We start from the raw sequence: 20,157 nt of genomic DNA, 5'->3' as shown, positions 1-20,157 counted from the left end.
ACAAAGGGACTTTGTGAACTCTTAGATGATACCTTGTACATCTTGAACATTCTAACATAACTGTTAAATAAATAATCATGTGTGCTTAGTGGGCAAGCACAAATGAGATCCAAACACAAGTAGAGTGTTCGCCTCAGAAATGGCTAGAATACATGTATTTACTTATTTATTTATTTAAGACCTATTTGTACTAGCAAGGCAGATTTACAGAGAGGAGAGACAAAGATCTTCCATCCACTGGCTCACTTCCCAAGTGGTGTCCATATGAGATCCCAACACATGCAAGGTGAGCACTTTAGCCACTAGGCCGCTACACTGGGCCCAAACATTTATTCTTTTGGAGAAGAGAGGAAGGAGTATTTACTATCCTTGAACATCTAAGTAATGACTGTGAAATCTACCTTATGCAGTGCTAGGCCCAGGACTGCTGTAGGCATAATTCTTTAACCATTACACTATCACACCGGCTCACTGCTGTAGGCATAATTCTATCTCTAGCCTGTGGGCAGGAGCTCTTATCGCCATGCTACAGATGAGGAGGCTGAAGCAGAGTGAGATTAAGTGCCAGCTATTTTAGTGGCATGGCTGGCATCAAAACCCAAGATTCCTGACTTCAGGGCCCGGTGCCTGAGCTCAGGCACACTCCTTGAAGACTCTGCTGAGTAGCACAGCAGCAGTGGGATGGAGAACCACCACCAAGGGATTTGCTGAGCAGTGCTGAGGAGCCGGATCACCTCCACAACACAGCATTGCAGTGGACTACCAGCTAGTGAGGTCACTTGATTTTCTGTGGTAACTCTAGGACAGAGAGTGGAACCAAACCCAGATCACGGATAGGAGGGGCAGATAGAGGGCAAAGGTTAAGAAGGCAAGCCGAGATGAAGACAAACTGGAAACGGTTGAGCAGGGCCACCAGGAGCACCCCAGCCAGTAATCGACCCAGCTTCAGGGATCTGGACGTGGGTGAGGTCACAGTGACAAGCAAGCAATGACTCGGACGGTGCTGCTGTTTGGCACAGCTTACTTACGGCGCTGTTTGGAGTACCCACATCCCACATCAGAGCGCTCAGGTTCAACTTCCTGATAACCACACCCTGAAGCAGCCAGCAGGAAATGGCTCCAGTAGCTGGCTCTCTGTCTCACCTGTGGGAGACCTGGAGACTCACACCTGTGGGAGTTCCTGGCTCTTAGCTTTGGCTTGGGCCAGCCTTGGCTTTGTGAACATTGCCCTTGGCATCTGGGGGAGTGAACCAGTAGATAAGAACTATTTTTGAAAACAAATTTTGTTGAAACAGTCAGGATGAAAGCAATAAGGCATGGAGAGGTAAGAGATGTGCTTTGAGAGGAGGACCTGGTGTTCAAGACCCAGGAGGCGGAGTCACCGAGGGACTCCTCCTGAGACCTTCAGAGGCCGGCTGAGTCCAGGGAGCTAAAATCTCCTTCCACCTGTCTCAGACCCCAGTTGTGCTTGTTGGTCTTCAAATTCCCATAAGCCAAGACAAAGCCTCCATTCCATAACTAATGGGAACTTAAAAAAACTGGATAACCCCAGGAAAGAGAATTCAATAATGTTTCTATTTCAGTCCTATTTCAGTCTTAAGTAACATGTTATTTAAGTTCCACTCCCAGAACTGATTTGAACATGAAGAATTGCAAGTAGGCACCAATTTGGGAAGAAACGGTTCCGGGAGGCAGAAGCAGCTCCTCACTTGTCAAGTTTGTTTGGCTGTGGCACTGGTAGCAACTAATCTAGATGAATCCAATATTTATCTTTCTAATAGTCCATACCAGATAACACAGCCCAGGAGAAGGGCAAAGGACAAAGTTCAGAATCAAACACTTGTGTACAGCTTTCTCATCGGCGTAAAGGTAAAGATCAACTAACTAAATAAAAGTTACAGTGCTATATGTTGGGGACTGTGTACACCTGTTTTTTACTTGGTAACCCACCAACATTTTTGTTTTTGTTTTTAAAAATTTATTTTCATTGGAAAGGCAGATGTACAGAGAGCAGGAGAGACAGAGAGGAAGATTTTCCGTCCAATGATTCACTCCCCAAGTGACCGCAATGGCTGGTGCTGCGCCGATCCGAAGCCAGGACCCAGGAACTTCCTCCAGGTCTCCCACAGAGGTGCAGGGTCCCAAGGCTTTGGGCCGTCCTCAACTGCTTTCCCAGGCTGCAAGCAGGGAGCTGGATGGGAAGCAGAGCTGCTGGGATTACAACTGGCAGCCATATCTAATCCTGGTGTATTCAAGGCAAGGACTTTAGCTGCTAGGCCACCACACTGGGCCTCCACCAAAAATTTTTTCATATTTATTACTATTAAGGCAGGTTTCCCTTCCAATTACTTTAGCTGCAGCAAGAACTAAAGGCAAATCATCTTGAAGAGTTATGCAAAAATGACTGCTGAGTGGAAAACCAATGTGAAATATATTTATAAAAATACACACACACAAACACAGTGGAATACTGGTCTTAAAAAGAAAACAGATATAAGCTACAATGTGGATAAACCTTGAAAATTTTAAGCCACGTGAATTAAGACAGATATCAAAGGACAAATAGTATACGATCCCAGTTATTTAAAATATCTGAGACAGTCAAATTCTGGGAGACAGAAAGTAGGCTGATGGTTCCTGCAGGCTGGGAAGAGGGAGCAGGTGGAGTTACGGGTCAGTGTCACAGGGCTTCTGTTTGGAATGATGGAAAAATTGTGGAGCTGGAAAACAGGTGAATGCTACAAAGAGAATGTCTTAATGTCACTGAATTTCATAACTTTGACCATCAAACTTTGTGAAGAATAGAGTAAGAGTCGAGAGTCGGTAGAATCGACCTCCCAAGTGAAGAAATACATAGGCTGAGCATCCCTAACCTCAAAACCTGAAATCTGAAAGGACCTAAACTTCAAAATCTGGAGCACCTACACATCTGACTTCATGTGATAGGCCACTGTCCACACACAGGTTCATTGAGAGTGTCGTACAGTGTGTGTACACAGAGTTTAAATCGGGATCCCATTCCCAAAATGACCTCATTACCAATGTATGGATATTGCAACGTCTGACACCACAAACCCTCTGGTCCCAAGCAATTTGAATATGAGTTACTAAGTCTGAATGTATCTAGGACAGTTTAAGAATAAACTGATGAGGGCCCGGTGGCGTGGCCTAGCGGCTAAAGTCTTCGCCTTGAAGGCCCCGGGATCCCATATGGGCGCCGGTTCTAATCCCGGCAGCTCCACTTCCCATCCAGCTCCCTGCTTGTGGCCTGGGAAAGCAGTCGAGGACGGCCCAATGCATTGGGACACTGCACCCGCGTGGGAGACCCGGAGGAAGAGGTTCCTGGTTCCTGGCATCGGATTGGCGCGTACCAGCCCGTTGCGGCTCACTTGGGGAGTGAATCATCGGACGGAAGACCTTCCTCTCTTTCTCTCCTCCTCTCTGTATATCTGACTTTGTAATAAAAATAAATCTTTAAAAAAAAAAAAAGAATAAACTGATGAAAAAAAGGAGGTAAGAGATTCCTCTCAGGAAGGAGGGAATGATTTGGGCATCTCTCAACTTACACAGCAAAGTCAGTTTTCAAGACAGATGGTTATACAGCTAGCCCACTGCAGCAGGAACTGTAACTTTTTTAAAGATTTATTTATTTTTATTGGAAAGGCAGATTTACAGAGAGAAGAAGAGATAGTGAGAAGATCTTCTGTCTGCTGCTTCACTCCCCAAGAGGCTGCAATGGCTGGAACTGAGCCAATATGATGCCAGGAACCAGAAGCTTCTCCTATGTGAGTGCAGGATCCTAAGGCTTCGGGCCATCCTCGACTGCTTTCCCAGGCCACAAGCAGGGCACTGGATGGGAAGTGGAGCAGCTGGGATTCAAACTGGTGCCCACATTGGAACCTGGTAGTTACAAGGCAGGGATTTAGCCACTAGGCTATTTGGCTGGGCCTGACTACAGCTTTTGATCACCTACTGAAGCAGTGCGATTGCTCCTTAGGGACTTCAGAGAGGGGCTGTGCTTTAACTAACTACTAGGCGCCAACACTACTGCTGCCAGGAGCCTCACTGATCCTCTGTAGCCCAAACTCCCTTAAAGTACCTGGTCCCCAGGAAGTATTTATTTCATAGCTACCGAACAAAGGTAGCAGTTTGATATGGTGTCTCTAACAGTGACCAGATAATGTCATCTTAAAAGAGTGCAATGAAGATACTTCCAAAAGTTCAAAGAAAATGAAAACAAAAGATAAGTTTATTTTGGTACAAGTTTTTTTGAAATGTATGCGCAGTTTTTCATAATGTGCATTTTCCATGAACTTTACGAAGACTTCTCCAGTGTCACAGTGGAATGAAATATTATGTCAAAACCCTAATACAAACATATGGGATTATGCCAAACAAAAACATAACAAAAAAGGCTTGGCCATCTCCCTGGATGGCATCACTTATTTCCTGGCATCTGCTTTCTTGGCGAGTTGCAGGCAGTTTTCGCCAAGGACATAGGAAGCTCTGATTCACCATTTTCTTCTCAGTCACTTTGGAAAGCATAGGGATTGGGACTTCGCAGACTATCAAATCCCCCAAGTCTTACCAGGATATAACAAGGGATGAGCAACATAAGTTATTGTTCCAAAGGAGCTTGGCTCTGCGAGAAAAATACACGAGAACACAACAGTGGTTTGTTTCTTTTAGTGACTGTTTTAGCTCGAAAACCTGTCCAGTTTTGGACAGATGCACTGTGCAGGAAGAAATCTAAGGGAAGGTATTAAGAGTCGCACAGATCTGTGCTGGCAGGCCATTTTCTGCTAATCCGACCACATCTGACAGACGATCTAATAAGTTTTTAATTATCTAAGAAATTTCATCATGTGTTCTACCACTCTGAGTATTATTTGCATCTGTGATATGCAGAGAGCAGTTAAGAACCACATCTTGTATTTTTAAGAACCCATACTTAAGATTTGTGCTTATGTAATTAGGGTGATAATTCAGAAACCAAACTGGTATTTATAAACACTAGTGTTTCATAGAAGGATTTAAAGGAAGAGCCCCTTTCCAACTTCTTTATAAACTGAGGAACATATAATTACTTTAAGAAGAACTAAGTTATTTTTACTAATTGCACTCCAGAACTTTGTCAAAAGGAAAACTCTTTTGCAATCTTGAGACCTATACCTCCTCAAATCTTAGATGCATGGCTTTCAAAAATTATTTTTGTAATCCACAACACGTGAAACCTTCTGGCTGACAAAAGGCCAATGCGTACATTCTTCTGTGTCAATGCAGACGAGTTCTGCAGTGCTCACCACACTGAGAAGCAAGGAATCATTCACTTTCATCATCCATGTTGTAGACAAACAGGAAGTGAGAAGATCCCATGAAGGTCATTACTGTAGATTCCATATTCTGATCAAAGTTTAAAAACACAAACGATTGTATCTTAGGTGGCAGGTGTCCTTCTTGGCTGTAACAGCATCTTCAAAGACTTTTCAGTTTATCTTTATCTGGCTCTTTTTGACTGCAGAGTGCAAAAGATTCCCGCACAAACTGCCTGCACATTGGGCACTGCTGAAAATACCGCACGCAGCCATCACACAGGCACGTGTGCCTGCAGGGCAGCAGCACCCAGTTCACGGCCCCGTTCTGGCACACAACGCAGTCCTTGCTGCTCTCCTCCCACGGCTCCCCTTCGCTTTCCGACAGTCCCGCCCTTTCCAGCAAACTCCGGTCAGTGTTTTTGTCTTCTGGGGAGGGGCGGCTGGAGGAAGTGCAATTATTATTGGCAGACATGAAAAGTTGCTGAAAATCAAAGAACAGAGGTTGAAAGATAAATGACCATGATCCTTTCAATCGCGGGGTCCTAGGAACATTTGTGAGTTACTACAGCCAAGAGCAAGCAGGAGCTCACACCTATGGCCGCTCACTGCAAATAAGCAAACGCCTCTAAGTGGCTAGTCTTGAAGTTGTGAACAAATGGACAGAGGTAAGAGATCCCAGGGCATGACTTACCTTAAGATCATGAAATTGACCTTGAGCCAGGAGTACATACTGATACAATATTCTGCAGGAAAGTTTGTAAGTCTTATCAGGAATATGAATTACAGACACCATGGAAATCTAAAATAAAAAAAAAAATTGAAGAGCACAGTCAGTACTTAACCTGCTTATGTTATTTCACAAAGATGAGGCCAATGCTTCTCAAGTAAATATAAAAGGTAAATTAGAAACTTTGGTTTGAATAAGCACAGTCATTGAAAATGACTCAATTATATGTTTTAATCATTCAAATTTAAAGATTTAAAATGATCTCAGTAAAAATATCAATGCACATTTTTTAAAGATTTATTTATTTTTATTGCAAAGTATGACATATATAGAGAGGAAGAGAGACAGAGAGGAAGATCTTCCATTCGGTGGTTCACTCCCCTAGTGACCACAACGGCTGGAGCTGAGCTAGTCCAAAGCCAGGAGCCAGGAGCTTCTTCCTGGTCTCCCATGTGAGTGCAGGGTCCTAAGGCTTTGGGCTGTCCTTTACTGCTTCCCAGGCCACAAGCAGGGAGCTGGATGGGAAGTGGGGCTGCTGGGATTAGAACCGGTGCCCATTTGCGATCCCAGCACATGCAAGACGAGGACTTCAGTTGCTAGGCCATAGCACTGGGCCCACCACTGAACTGTTTTATGATGCTGTCTTTATAAACTCAACAGTTTTCCTAAGCAAAAACAAACACTTTAAAACAGCCAGAAAAATACTGAGCAGAGAGCCATGAGGGGACACTAATGCAGTCAAATATGAAAACACACTACTAAACTTCTCAACTTCAGTGTGTGATACTGGTATATGAAAAGACAGATGACTGGAACGAAATAAACAATCTAGACCCAGGCCAAATTATGTATAAAATAGGAGCAAAGTGCTATCTCATTTCAATTGACAAAACATCTTTTTAATAAACACTATTGCTTGAGGAAGGTTCTGTGGCAGAGTGAGTTAAACTGCCACTCAGGACGCCTGCATTCCCTACTGGAGTGCCAGTTTGAGTCTTGGCTACTTCCTTCCAATCCAGCTTTCTGCAAGCATAACTGCGGGCGGCAAATAGTTGATGGATCAGGTCCTCGGGTCCCTACCCAAGTAGGAGATCAGACAAAGTTTCTGGCTCTTGACTTTGGAATGACCCGACCCCCAGCTGTTGCAGTCAGCTGGTGAGTGAACCAGTGGATGGAAAATCACTCTGTCTCTCCAATATACTAATAACTGGGAAATTGAGAGAGCTATTTGGAAAAATTTAAAAGTAGACACATTACTCATCATATATAAGAATAAGTGCTAAGAACATATGGTATCTAAATGTAAAAAATAAACCTGTACAAGTAGTTGAAGAAAATGGGTAAATTCCTTTTTAGTAGCAGTATAGGGAATGACTTAAAGCCATAAATTAGATAACTTTGATATGCTGAGCTATGTAAAAAAAGATTAAAACCTTCATGACAAAAAAAGAATAGTAACAAAGTCAAAACATGACAAAGTGGACTGTAATATTAATAATCACTGATTGTGGTTTAATATTCCTTAATAGGAAAAGTTTAAAAATTTAGGAAAAAAATGACCAAAAGCCTATAGAACACTGGGAAAAGTAGGTGAGTGGACAATTCACAAGAGAGAAATACAGTCCTCAGCCATATTAAAAGGCATTTAACTACATCTTCAATGCTTCTTATTCACCAAACTGACAAAAATTAAAAAGCTTGTCAGTATATTCTGTGCAAAAACTGTCAATCTCATATGTTGGTGGAAATGTTAAGAAAAATGTGCAAAGGCACAGTCCGAATGGAGGGGAGCTTGGCAACATCTAATCAAATGACACGCATCGACACTTCACCCATACAACTCCAACAACATCTAATCAAATGACACGCATCGACACTTCGCCCATACAACTCCAACAACATCTAATCAAATGACACGCATCGACACTTCGCCCATACAACTCCAACAACATCTAATCAAATGACATTCATCGACACTTCGCCCATACAACTCCAACAACATCTAATCAAATGACATTCATCGACACTTCGCCCATACAACTCCAACAACATTAAGATCACATATGGGGATCTTAACACACAGGTTGTTCAGTACAAGATTGTTTGCTAACGAGGAAGATTGCTAGCTACTTGGATCTCCAAGCACACCAGACTGGCAGAATAACTATAGCGTGCGTGCACACACACACACACCCTCCTACACAGAACAAAGGGTGTCATTCATTATCCCAATTGCCACAATCCTAGTTGTTAAAATTCCCAAATTCTGAACTCTCTAAATACCAAAATCTCAAAATCACAATTCTAAAAGACTAAGTCAGGGGGCTCCATTGTGGTGCGCTGAGTAAAGCAGCTACCTGCAATGCTGGCATCCCATATAGACACTTACTTGGGTCCTAGCTGCTCCACTTTTGATCCAGCTCCCTAACGTGCCTAGGAAAGCAACAGAGGACAGCCCAAGTATTTGGCCACATGGGAGACCTGGAAGATGCCCCAGTCTTTGGCATTGCCTCGGCTTAGCCCTTGTCGTTACAGCCATCTGAGCAGAGAACCAGTGGATGGAAGTTTATTCTCTCCCACTCACTTCCCCTGACGTTCAAATACATATTTAACAACAAAAATGAACTAAAATGCTAAAAGCAGAAACCTCAAAAATCATGATTTTGGTAGGGAAGGAAGGGTTATGTAAGAAGGTAGAAAACTCAGTCTTCAGGGAGAGATTTGCATGTTTTCAGCTGCACACAAGCTAAATGCCCAGCCTGTCAGTCCCCTGTGCCTCTGTCCCGTCCCACGCAGCACAATGCCTGCCTCTTCCTCGGACAAGAAAAAGAACTCAACACAGTCAGTGGCCTTCAGACTGAAAACACTCGTTCCTGCAGGGTCGCAAAACACATTTATTGGTGAACTACTCTTTTATTTTTTTTTTAAAGATTTATTTATTTTGTTACAAAGTCAGATATACAGAGAGGAGGACAGACAGAGAGGAAGATCTTCCGTCCGATGTTTCACTCCCCAAGTGAGCCGCAACGGCCAGTGCGCGGCGATCCGAAGCCGGGAGCCAGGAACCTCTTCCAGGTCTCCCACGCGGGTGCAGGGTCCCAAAGCATCGGGCCGTCCTCAACTGCTTTCCCAGACCACAAGCAGGGAGCTGGATGGGAAGTGGAGCTGCCGGGATTAGAACTGGCGCCCATATGGGATCCCGGGGCCTTCAGGGTGAGGACTTCAGCCGCTAGGCCACGCCACCGGGCCCCTATTGGTGAACTACTCTTAGGGAGCTGTCAGAAAAGACAGCCTTCTCGTATGGTCACCAAATTGAGATCTAACCACAGGCTACATTTTGCTTAATGAATGGCACCTTCAAAACTGCTTCCTTGGCTTTTACCAAATACAAGAAATCTTTAGGAAGTTCATTGAAAACACATATTACAAAAAAAAAAAAAAAACCTATTGCATGGATTCGGAAAAAAAATGTATGCCACAATAAACTTAATTTCACCTTCTAGGAACTTCTGGGAGTGCCTGCATTTCCTACAATTCATGTCCCTGTGGGGGCTGAAAGTTTCTGGAAATTATCCATTTACTTAAGTATTAATGATTCGAAAAAAGTGAAGCATTTTATAAATGCTTATTTAAAGATCTGCTAGACTTGGCAGAAGTAATGAAGTTTCCATTGAATCTTCAAATTGCAATGACAGATTTTGAATTATGTGTAACAAAGGGCTTCTAAAAGCAAATTTTGAAGTGTTACCAATAAGGTTTGTTCCTTCCATTCAGCCCAATGCCTCTGATGGATCATTCAAATTAGTAGATTGACCATATGCTACAACAGAGAAACTTCAGCTTAAAAATGTGTCACTTGTCTGCTCTGGTATTCCTTCCAGCTGGTAAAATTCCAGAAGTTCTTAATGAATGAAAGTTGTACTTGTCAGAAGAACCAGCTAAATAATAATGACTGGTAGGATAAGAAAACAAGCGATGGTGCTGCTGTCTGGTCACCAGTCCCGAGTTGGGGGTGTGTCCATGAGGGCAGGTGGAAGGGGTCTCTGGGAGGCTGAAGCACATCACAGAAGATGGGAAGATTTAACAGGGACTGCTCATATCAGTGGTCGAATCATAGACTTTCTTTTTTTATATTTTATTATTATTGCTATCATTTTATGATACAGCTTCATATTCCCTTATCCCTTCCCCATTCCCCCCCCCCCAAGTTCCTCTATATCATTACTAGCATATAGTTCTTCATACTTAGTCTTATGTCCATCATTGCGGGCATGGACAATGGCAGAGAGTCCAGCATCCTACTGTCAAGATATAGTAAACAGTTTCATTGTAAGTCCATCTTTGTCTGGAAGCAGAAATGCATACCACACTTCATCCTCACTCTGGATGTCAACCTCCATTTCACAGCTATTGTACATCCCCTCAAATGAAAAGTCATGATACAAAATCAACAACAGAAAGAAAAATAGAAATTTACAATGCCACGAAGTTGAATGACATGTTACTAAATATGACAGTCTCCATTACACAGCTACTATACATCCCCTTAAATGAAGAGCCACAAAACAAAATCAGCATCAGGGAGAAAAAAGAAATTAACAACACCAAGAAGTTAAATAACATGCTATTAAACGACTAATCTGTAGCTGAAGAAATGAAAATCAAGAACCTTCTTGAAGAAAATGATGCCACTGCATGATCTACGAGTCATTGAATGATTTAATCAGAAGAAAGTGTTTTGAAGAGATGAAACCAACAGAAAACAACAAAACCCGTGTGATATAGTTTCTGCTGATCTTTGTTGAAGTGTGTCTCCTCCAGACAATAAACAGATGGGTTTTGTTTTTCAATCCAGTCTACTAACCTATGACGTTTGAGCTTGAGCCATTTACATTCAGAGTTTAATATACATGGATGTTACTTCGGTCCTGTCATTTTAGGAATGGGTTGTTCATTCGTTTAGTCTTCTGTCGTCATTTTACTGGGATGTTCTTCCCGTTTGCCTTTGGCTTTGGTAGGTGCTATTCCTCTTCTCTGCCAAGAGAACATCTTGAAGTATCATTTGTAGGGCAGGTTTGAAAGAGGCAAATTCTTTTAGCTTTTCTTTACTGTGGAAGAATTTTATTTCATTTTCAAAGATGAAAGAAAGTTTTGCTGGATATGTTATCCTAGGCCAACAATTTTTTTCTTTTAGAGTCTGGAATATGTCACTCCAATCTCTTCTTGCCTGCAGAGTTTCCTGTGAGAGGTCTCCTGTGAGCTTAATTGGCATTCCTTTATGTGTCAATTGATCTTTTTAACGTGCACATTTAAGGATCTTTTCCTTATGTTCAATTGAAGAGAACTTGAAGATCATATGTCGTGGTGAAGATCGCTTTTGATCAAGCCTGTTGGGAGTTCTGTGCCCTTCCTGGAACTTGTTTCCCAATTCTTTCTCCAGATTAGGGAAATTTTCCTTTATTATTTCATTGAATACATTTGCAAACTCAGCTTCTCTTTCTGCACCTTCTGGGACTCCCATAACTCTTACATTAGGCCTCTTAATAGTGTCTTTCAATTCTTGAATACTTTTTTTGGCCTGATCCAGCTCTGCTTCCAGCTTTTTGTTTGCTTCCCCCTGGTGACAGGAAATATCTGCCAATCCTGAGATTCTTGCTTCTGCTTGCTTCATTCTATTTTGGAGACTCTCCACTGTACTTTTAATTTGCTCTACTGTGTTCTTAATTTCTGATATACCAGTCTTGATTTGCTTTATTGCTTCCTTAAATTCTTTGAACTCTTGCATGAGCTTCTCATTGTTGATCAGAATCTTTAAAATGAGTATTAAGGATTCTCTGTTCCCCATTTTCTCGATGTCTTCCTTAGTGAACTCTGAGGTTAGCATAGGGTTTTGCTCCTTTGCAGGGGAGTCTTCAGTAATATTCATTGTGCTTTTGTCTCTTCTTTTGCTCTTGGTCATTGCACTTCTGGTTAGCATAGTCTTCTCCTTGGGGCAGGTTTCTAAGTTGTGTCACCCACAGGACTACAATGTGATTTTACTTATTGCGGTTGGTACACAACTTTTTCCTTGCAGCCACTTGTGCCACAACCTCCAGCGAGTTCCAGGTCTGGGTTCTTATATCAGATTTCCACCATGGTCTCCACAGCCCCAGCTCTTGTCTCACCACTCTCCACCTCCTGTGATACTGTGCTGAGGCTGCACTGTTGTCTCTGCAACCTTTCTCCCACTTCCGGTTGGAGCAGATCCCAGGATTAGAGAGACACCAGGTGTCCTATATAATTAGGTTGTTGGTGGCACTGATCTTGTCGGAACCTGTTGGACTTTTGGTCTGGGTGCCACACAGACCTATTTTGACTGGTACGCTGGAACAGTCAGTATTATTTTCCTGCAGGACCAGTGCAATCACATACCTCAGCAAGTTCTCGCGAGATCAGCACATGCGCAGTTCACTATTGTCTCCTGCAGTCCCAAAGCTATTGCCACAGTGCACAAAATGGCGCCTGATATACAACCACTATAGTTCTTGATCTGCTGGTCGTCAGATCTGAAGACTATCCAGACCTGCCCTGGGTGGAACCCGTAGAATGCCACATCGTTGCAGTTCACTGAGACAGAAATGAGCTCACTCCCAGCTCAGCACATGCTCCATCCCTTCCCTTGCCCTTTCCTCCTTACGCAAAATGGCACCCAATTCAGCTCTAAGTGGCTGAGTGGGCTGTGAAATCCACTCTGTTCTCACACTGTCCACCTGGGACCTGCTGCTCTTTCTCTGCTCCTGGTCAAATCAAATGGACCAGCAGGATGGACAGTTCTTTGTCTGGGTTCACCACCCGAGCTCCCAGTGAAAGTCCCTTCCCACCTGGTTGCTGGTGGAGTTTTGAATGCTGGTGGAGTTCAGATCGCTGTGCTGGAGTATCAGTCTCTGCAACACCACATTGCTGTGTCCGCTGCTTTCCTGTGTCGGTCAGTCTCCAGGTACCCCTCTGCTGTTGTTCTGTCCCTTCCTATTTCCTGAAATATGTCCTCTCTGCTTCATCCTGATTAAATGTTTTTCCGTCCACATAAACGTGTCCTTACCCTATTCCGCCATCTTGATTTTCCGATCCAAAGGATTTCTAAGAGATATTGTGAAGTGACGTAAGTACAGATGAGCATTTACGAGAATGCTGAGTGCGGCTTGAGTATAGGCTGCTCTAATTTTGATTCAACTTTCTGCTAAGGTACCTGAGAAAGCAGAAAGCAATGGCCCAGGTAACTGGGTCCCTATAACCCATGTGCATGATCCCAGGGAGTTTTTGGCTTCAGACTGGTCTAGTCCTGGCCACTGCAGCCTTGTGGAAAGGCTATGTATGTATGTATGTTTCTATCTATCTATCTGAATATATACATATTTAGATATGTTTATAACTATATATATTTATAATTATATATAAATATAGAGCTATATATAAATGTATATATTTAAAAGTATATGTGTATATACTTCTTTTTTTAATTTATTTTATTTTTATTACAAAGTCAGATATACTGAGAGGAGGAGAGACAGAGAGGAAGTGGAGCTGCCGGGATTAGAACCAGCGGCCATATGGGATCAAGGCGAGGACCTTAGCCACTAGGCCATGCTGCCGAGCCCCATGTGTATATACTTATAAATTTGTGCATTTTATAAGCATTTTGTACAACCTTTATAAAGTAATTACAGCACAGATACACCTTTTGTGTAAGAAAGAATGGAAAAATAAGAAACAGAAAGCAAAACACTAAACGTGGTTATTTACAAGGAATGGCATGTGGGAGGATCGCATACAGGGATGCGGAAGTGAACAGTGTCTCTCTTCAAACTGTTTTGTGATTTTTGAGAGAACTAAACCAAGTAATTTGTGCACAGTTTGACTCTAAACCATCAGACTTGGCAGGAGAGAGGATACTTTCAGCAAGCAAAATAACTGTATTTAGAGATGAAATTTAAACCATTGGAGGAAAAAAAAAGAAATTCATGAGATTGCACAGATAGCAAAGAAACAAACAAATAAATCAAAGAGAAGGGGAGACTTTTTGTCCTGCTGAAGTCTAACTGGAAGGAGAGCTAAACTTGAAAATTTTTCATTTTGCAATCATTTCATAAAGAAAAAATCTGGTAAGAATCATCACTATCAAATATTAAATCCAGGGGAAATCTGTGATAAAAATCAGTATATTTGCATGATCTGAAGTGCCTACAAGGGAGGACAGAGTAAGACAGGAGAACACGGCTTTTCAGCAGCTGTCACCCATGGAGACAGCAGCTTGAATCATGATACATGTACAGAAATATCTTCACAACAGCTACAGTGCCTTCCCACAGTTCAAGAGAGACAAACAGTGAAACAGTGGAGAAATTAGATAGCAACTAGACTGAGGGGTCAACATTAACCCCTAACAAGGGGAAAGAAGATGTCCACTTCCAGGGGTAATGGCTCATCACCTGCTCATATCAACACATATTTTTAATCTGATCATGAGCAACAATCAAACAAACAAAAATGACAACACTTTGTTTTACACAAAAGGGATGCCTAGGCGGCTATTCATTAAAATTGCTAATGTAATAAAAGACAAAGAAGGCTGTGAGATGTTCCAAATTAAAGCAGGGTAAAAATACAGGACAAATACAAACCCCGCGTCCAGCCTAGACCCTGCCCTGGAGCAAAAAATTCCTTGTGGAGAACACTGCTATAGTAACCGATGCGCTCCTCGGCTGTTCGTTGTTACTATGAGATTCCTGAAAGCGCCACAATTCTGGAGGTGCCAGATCCAGAGAGCCCCCTGGCAAAGTTCAGAGGTGATGCAAAGGACCATGTGCCAAGAGACAGCACACCAGTATGACCGTGTCTACGTTCATCTCTCTTTCCTAACAAAGCAACCAGATTTCACTCTCAGGGACACCACCCAATACCCTAATCCAACCTCAACAATTCATCCCCAAAGTTCCCACATTATCTGTACTTTCCTTATGTCACTTCACAACATCTCAGAAATTTCTCTGCTCAGACAGCCCCACCTGCCCTCCCTTTTAACAAGTGTATACCTCTCCACTGGGTTTGCACACAATCCTGCAAGACATACCTGAAGCCCCAAATCTCAAATTTTGATATTTTAAAGATAAAAAAAATCTCAAAAAGTTTCTAGAAAAATAATTTTGAAAAACCCATAAAAAACTTTTATATACATGTTTAAAAAGAGATTTACTTGAGAAACAAAAAACACATTGGGACACTTCATATGGCACTTTGTCCAATAAAATAGACAGTAATAACATACTATCATTGGACTAAGTTTCTACCTTCTTAATACAATTAACATAATCCACTGGGCGCTAAATTCCTGCTTGAATTCAGGGACCAAATCATATGGGAAATAGGCTGAATAAAATATTACGTCAAAATTACTCAAATCAAGGGCCCGGCGGCATGGCCTAGCGGCTAAAGGCCTCGCCTTGAAAGCCCCGGGATCCCACATGGGCACCGGTTCTAATCCCAGCAGCTCCACTTCCCATCCAGCTACCTGCTTGTGGCCTGGGAAAGCAGTTGAGGACGGCCCAATGCATTGGGACACTGCACCCGCGTGGGAGACCCGGAAGAGGTTCCAGGTTCCCGGCATCGGATTGGCGCGCATCGGCCCGTTGCGGCTCACTTGGGGAGTGAATCATCAGACGGAAGATCTTCCTCTCTGTCTCTCCTCCTCTGTGTATAACTGGCTGTAATAAAATGAATAAATCTTAAAAAAAATTACTCAAATCAAAAGGCTGGATAAAATATTGCATCAATGTTAAATGTATAAAGATGGTAAACATACTATGGTTATTTAGGTGAACATTTTTACGATTAGGAAATATTCTCAAATCATTCATTTAAAATACATGATATGATATGATTCCATGATAATATATAATTATATAAATATGTGTGTGTGTGCACAAACAATGCAAATGATGAAAATGTGATCTGGGTAAAGGCTATAAAGTATTCTCTCACTTCCATTAAAACAAAAATTTTACAGTAATCCTTCGTTCCTCTTTCCACCTAAAACAACAAACAGTTCCTAACTATATTACCTAAAACTGATTCTGTACTGTTATAAGAGGAGTAAGGTAATTATTTTTTCTTTATAGAGTCAGTGACTACCTTAAATACTAAAACCCACATATAAAAAAAGTCGAAAATTTTCAGTTTGCTTTTCAAATCAAGGAGGACATTAGCACAAAATACAGTAATAAATATGTTTTAGTGCCAATATCTGCTTCCATTTGAGAGACAGGAAATGAGAGCATCACAGGATAAGAGAGTCCCAGGTAAGACACCAAAGGACCCAGGAAGGAGACAGAGAACAAGAGAAGATGCTGCTGGCTCCTCCACCAGGGACAGCCAGTTCTGTGTCATTCCCCTGAACTGTACCCTCAAAAAATGGTTAAAGGGGTAAATATTTTTGCTGTATTTATTGTAACACACACACACACACACACACACATTTTCAGTTTAAACAGGAAGAAGGCAATTAGAAAACAAAGAAGACTGTGAGCACACAGTGGACAGCACCACTGGTGAGGGAAGGGAATCCAAGGAGAACTGGTTCCATGGCCAAGAATGTGTTATCCAAAATGCCTGTTGAGCATTTAAAGATGAAACCCCACCTGTTCTTTGGATTTAAGTATGTATGGCATGCTATGATAGATCACAGCAATAGCAGTGGTCAGGTGTGGAAATGGTGGGGAGATAAAAATATACTCAGTATTAATAAAGACAAAAACAAAAGGTGGTGGTGGGCACTTTGACTAGTGTCTTGGATGCTGATTGGGTTACATCACACAGTTGTGATGTGGGGGACTTCGGTTCCTGGGCTTCAGTGTTTGGCTAATGAAGCCTCTGGGAGACAGTGATGTACTAAAATAGTTAGGAGTGTGCCACTCACGTGGTCTGACTTCAGTCTCTGATTAACACTCAAAGGTTTGACCATAGGATGCAATGGGAACAGAACCCAAGGAACTTTGAAGGACTTGGTGGTGAGATGAGGCTACCTGGGCAGACAGGACAAGGATTAAAGAAGCTGGGAATACACAGCACCAGACTGACAGGTCTACTCGTCATCCACTGAAGAAGCAAGGAAGAAGAAAAGAGAGAAGCCAGAAGTTTCTCTTACACACACCACTGGAGGCACATGGAACGAGTCCTGCTGTGACGCTCTCTGAGGGCCATGGCCACGGCCGGATACAACTTCTTTTCCCCACTTATCATATCTTTACTGAGCACCTACTGTATTCCAGGCTAGGTTCCAAAACTACAGTGCTGTTTGCATGACTTGTTAAGAACTGTACGCGTTTGTTATGAACTGAGCACTCGTTCATACCCCGGCTGCTCCACTCCCCATATAGCTCCATTTTAGTGGCCTAGGAAAGTAGTGTAGGACAGCCTAATGCCTTGGATCTGTACCTGTGTGGGAGACCCAGAAGAAGCTCCTGGCTCCTGGCTTCGGATTGGCTCAACTCTGGCCATTGCGACCACTTGGGGAGTAAACCATAGATAGAAGATCTTTCTCTCTCTGTCTCTCCTCTCTGTAAATCTGACTTTCCAATAAAAATACATAAATAAATATTTTTTTAAAAAACTGTACACATTTAGGACTGGCAACATGTTTTGATATAGATACACAGAGTAAAATGATTACTACAGTAAGCAAACTAACATTGCCCATCACCTCTCATACAATGACTGTGTGTGTGTGTGTGTGTGTGTGTGTGTGTGTGTGGCAAAACTATCTAGTCTGGCAAAAATCAAATGTAACATTACCAAGCACAGATCTCGTTATCACACATTAGCCCTTTAGAACTGGTCATCCTACACATCCACAATGTATCCAACACCATACAGCTGCTCATTTCCTCTTCTCTCCCACCACCATCCACAGCTTTCACCCTGGAGGTTTAACTATAAGCAATCAGCATTTCCATTTCCCAGTAACAGCCTGCACATTCCAAAGCAAAACGCACACGTGCTTCAGGAAGGTATTCCTGTTGAATAAGAATGAGGGCTGGCAGCCAGGGGCCCCAAGGCTCGGGGTCCAGGCTGAGTTCTCTGTTACTGAATGACTGAGACACTCTTGACCCTGTTTCTCTCTAACATGGTAAACTGCTGGAAGGTAAAAATTAGTAAACCAATTTGGACCCTACAATGTATTATAAAAAAATGTTACCATGTTTTTATTAATGAACTTACCTGTATCAAACACTTCAGAAAATACACTGTTTATAAAAGGGCATTTTTTAAATAATGATAGGATTTTTTAAGATTTATTTATTTTTATTGCAAAGTCAGATATACAGAGAGGAGGAGAGATAGAGAGGAAGATCTTTTGTCTGATGATTCACTCCCCAAGTGACTGCAATGGCCGGTGCTGTGCGGATCTGAAGCTAGGAGCCAGGAACCTCCTCCAGGTCTCCCACGCGGGTGCAGGGTCCCAAGATTTGGGCCGTCCCTGACTGCTTTCCCAGGCCACAAGCAGGGAGCTGGATGGGAAGCAGGACCAGCAGGATTAGAACCGGTGCCCATATATTGGATCCTGTCATGTTCAAGGCAAGGACTTTAGCTGCTAGGCCACTGCGCCGGGCCCTATAATGACAGGATTCCATCCAGCTTATATTGCATACAAGTTGGACATTCCTTATCCAAAATGCTTGGGAGCACAGATGTTTGTAGATTTCCATTTTTTTTTCTTCAAATTTTGGGATATTTTGCACATACACAATGTCCTGGGGATGGGACTCCACCAGCGTAATTAGGAAGCTCATTTATGTTTCACATACATGGCCTGCAGGTAATTTTATATAACACTACACTTGAGTGTGCCTAAGCTTTGACTGTGACCTGTGGAGCAGGGAGACTTCCTCCTGTGGCGGTCAGGCTGACTGAGAATTTCAGCTTTTGCAGATGGGTTTTCAGCTTAGAGATGTTAAAACATTGCCAAAGTCAAGTCCTCTTTGATCTTGCATTTTCCTCACACATATAAATTACAAGATTAAAGAAATAATTAGCAGGGCTGACGTGTTAGTACATCAACTTAATCTTCTACTCTGTGGCACCGGCATCCCATATGAGCACTGGTTCCTGTCCTGGCTGCTCCATTTCCAAATCAACTCTTACGGCCTGGGAAAACAGCAACTGATGGCTCAATCCTTGGAACCCTGTACCCAAAGGGGAGACCTGGAAGAAGCTCCTGGCTCTCAACTTCAGACTGGCTCAGTTCTGGCCATCTTGGCCATTCGGGAAGTGGACCAGTGGATGGAAAGCCTTTATCTTTCCCTTCTCTCTCTGTACTGCCATTTAAATAAAAATAAAATAAATCTTAAGGAAAAAAATTAGCATATAGTGAAAAAAGAAGATTCTCATAATACCTGAAATTAAACGTAGCAGGCATAGTCGGGGCTCTGACAGAAACACAACTACCACAAGCCTGCAGAAAATGATATTGTTTTAAACTGAGCATTTTTGATCACTAGTTATGTTAAAAATGTTAGGACCAAACAGGCTTCCTAACAGATTTTTTTTCTATAGAGCAAACATGATAGGTACAAAATTAATAACATTGTCATAAATCAATCAAAATGTTTCCTTTTTTTCTAAATAGTTACATTCTTGTGACTCATAAGGTACTATTATACAAATAATATCAGATACACAGCCTTTGTTTTCATTTGTCAAGAAAAAAATATGTCCAGACCAAACATGTATTTTAAAACAGAAATTCAAACATTTCACCACCCAAATCATGCAAAGGGAATGCTGTCAGAATTTACAATTACTTACGATATCATAGATCTCTCGGTCATCCTTGTCAGCCAAGGTCAACAGTGCCACCAATGGATAGCGAGATCTGGGCACTGCACCGAAGTCCTCAATGTTGTTATCTTTTGGTAACTGGCAATATATTTCTTCTTTGCTGTCCTTTTTAATACTTTTTTTTTAATGTAAAGGTAAATTGCCATGATGGTCAAAACAACAAAAATACACCAAAAAGGGATCAATAACTAAGCAACGCTGGATTGTATCCACACAAAATCTAATTCCAACGTGCTAAAGAATGTA

The 20,157-nt window shown here is 42.2% G+C and overlaps 1 protein-coding gene across 1 annotated transcript in view; it reads right to left on the bottom strand.

Moving 5' to 3' along the window:
- Positions 1-5,271: 5,271 nt before the first annotated feature.
- Positions 5,272-20,157, bottom strand: part of CGRRF1 (cell growth regulator with ring finger domain 1) — a 31,226-nt gene continuing 16,340 nt past the window's right edge. Inside the window, exons 4-6 of the mRNA XM_058666460.1 lie at positions 19,879-20,026; positions 6,007-6,114; positions 5,272-5,796 (exon numbers count right to left, since the gene is read on the bottom strand). Of these exons, the coding sequence (XP_058522443.1) occupies positions 5,476-5,796; positions 6,007-6,114; positions 19,879-20,026 (577 nt within the window). The 3' untranslated portion in view covers positions 5,272-5,475. The remainder of the gene's footprint in view (positions 5,797-6,006; positions 6,115-19,878; positions 20,027-20,157) is intronic.

This window comes from Ochotona princeps, chromosome 6 (assembly GCF_030435755.1).
Source record: "Ochotona princeps isolate mOchPri1 chromosome 6, mOchPri1.hap1, whole genome shotgun sequence".
Lineage (NCBI taxonomy): Eukaryota > Metazoa > Chordata > Mammalia > Lagomorpha > Ochotonidae > Ochotona > Ochotona princeps.
This window is presented reverse-complemented; position numbering and strand designations above follow the sequence as displayed.